The sequence below is a fragment of the Morone saxatilis genome, unplaced genomic scaffold (genome assembly GCF_004916995.1).
Source record: "Morone saxatilis isolate NCDOM2014 unplaced genomic scaffold, NCSU_SB_2.0 Contig18, whole genome shotgun sequence".
NCBI classification, from domain to species: Eukaryota; Metazoa; Chordata; class Actinopteri; family Moronidae; genus Morone; species Morone saxatilis.
Window position 1 is genome coordinate 27,903,246 of NW_023339740.1, and position 2,005 is coordinate 27,905,250.

Genomic DNA, 2,005 nt, shown 5'->3' on the forward strand with positions numbered 1-2,005 from the left:
AAGAAGAAGAAGAAGATGTGTGTGTGTTGACAGATGTGATGAAAATGTGACGTCATGTGAGTGTGGACGGATGAGTGTAACCGACTGACAAAGCAGAACAAAGTGCAAAGTCTCCCTTGAGGATAAAAGGAATGTGAAAAGTGTGTGTGTGTGTGTGTTGCTGACCTGTGCCGGTGCAGGAGTTTGAAGCTCTCGGGGCTCATCGGGCTGTGAGAGGCCAGGATCCCTCTGGGGGTGTTGGCTCCTGAACCAACCTTGTCTAAACCAGGCAGACCCTGCAACGCCACATAGAAACACTGCTCTGAATATTCACACTGCCCTCACATATGTGCACACACACCACATGGACAAACTCAAGTCAGCAATGACTGTTTTCATTATCAATTCATCTGTCTGCCATTTTCTCCATTCATTTATTAGTCGATTTATTATAGTTTGGTTCATAAAATGGTGGTAAATGTGTAAAAATGTTGATCAGTGTTTCCTAAAGCCCAAGGTGACGTCCTCAAATGTCTTTGTCTTGTTTTGTCCACAACCCAAATATATTCAGTTTACTGTCATAGAGGACTAAAGAAAAAATAGTCTATTTGGGAAGCTAAAATCTGAGAATTCTGACATGCTTTCTTACAAAATTACTCAAAACAATTATTGATAAGCAAAGAAGTTGGCAATGAATTTACTAATCAATTAACCATTTAATAATTGCAGCTCTCAACACATCCACATACAGTATTGTTGGAATAACCACTTAAAGTTGCTGTATGTTGCGTTGTTGAGTTTTAATGTCCCAATAAGTTAAAAGGTGAAAAGTTGAGATTGTTAGCAGAGACCCACTTATCTGAGCTAGAAGCATGATAACATTCTCTTTGAAGAAGCTGCTAATTAGCTTTGTGATGATGATCCAACCTTCCAGCATGTTTACAATAGAACAAACCCTCTTCCAGGCACAACATTGGTTAATCATATTTAGGCTCATGAAGAGCAGAATTATTCTGGAGCAACATGTGTGCGTACGGTATGTTTTTCTCATTATTTATAAGGTTGTAATATAATAAAGTGAAATGCTTTTGGTGTGAATGTTTCTGGGCACTAACATGGCAGAGGCTGCTCCTCATCATCTGGAACTGATCTATCAGTTTCTTGTGCAGGGGACGCATTTCTGGGTGGACCAGTTTCTCGTGCACGGCCAGGCCAACTCCGAGGACGTGAACCTGCGGGAGAATAATAAAACATCATCAGATGAGATTTCTATCGTGCAGAGAGAGTGGCAGTTACCTCTTTTATAAGTCCCTGAGCTTTCTGAAAAATCTCTCCTGTTCTTCCGTTTTGAGCCTGCAGACGAACGTCACTGTAGATATTTTTTAAAGCATTAATTATAAATCTTTGTTCTGACTTTTAATATAAAAAAATCAGAGCAAATACAGAATCAAAATCCAATGAGTAGATGATAAGTAATTTGTTCTGCACGTTCATGCTTCCATGAGAGTGAACCATTGTATTTGAACTTATGCAATTCATAATGCAAATAGTCGATTATTCGTTTCAAAGTAGCAGTTCTAGTGCCAGTCAGACTAAATAAAGGCACACGTAGAGCATGTAGTTCAGTATGTTGAACCAACAATGTCATTTCTCACCTGCTCCTGCATCAGGTCTTTGAGCTGAGTGATCTTCTCTGTGTCTTCAGGGTGGCTGGTGATATACTCCTTATCAAAGAAAGCCTAGTGATAAAGAAGAAAAAAAATTGTCGTCACCAAATTACTTAACAACTAACTGTCATGCATCATTAATATTGGGGTAAGGACATGAAACAAAAACATCTTGCTCATCAAAACAGATATTAACTCAGTACCAGTGTTGTGTGTTTTAAACTGTACAAGACAAAGTGGATTTACCCGAACTCAGACATTTACCCAGCACTTCCCCACTGATGCTATTAGTGGTTAAGATGATTAGAAAATCATGACTGACATGAGGTTGCTGTTGGACTGTTTGTGACACAGAAGCT

At 39.3% G+C, this 2,005-nt stretch overlaps 1 protein-coding gene across 1 annotated transcript in view; it reads right to left on the bottom strand.

Moving 5' to 3' along the window:
* LOC118328758 (dedicator of cytokinesis protein 3-like) overlaps positions 1 to 2,005 on the bottom strand; it is a gene marked incomplete in the record, with an annotated part of 127,180 nt that overhangs the window by 4,513 nt on the left and 120,662 nt on the right. Inside the window, 2 exon segments of the mRNA XM_035662658.1 lie at positions 1,095 to 1,211; positions 1,635 to 1,718. Coding sequence (XP_035518551.1) covers positions 1,095 to 1,211; positions 1,635 to 1,718 — 201 coding nt within the window.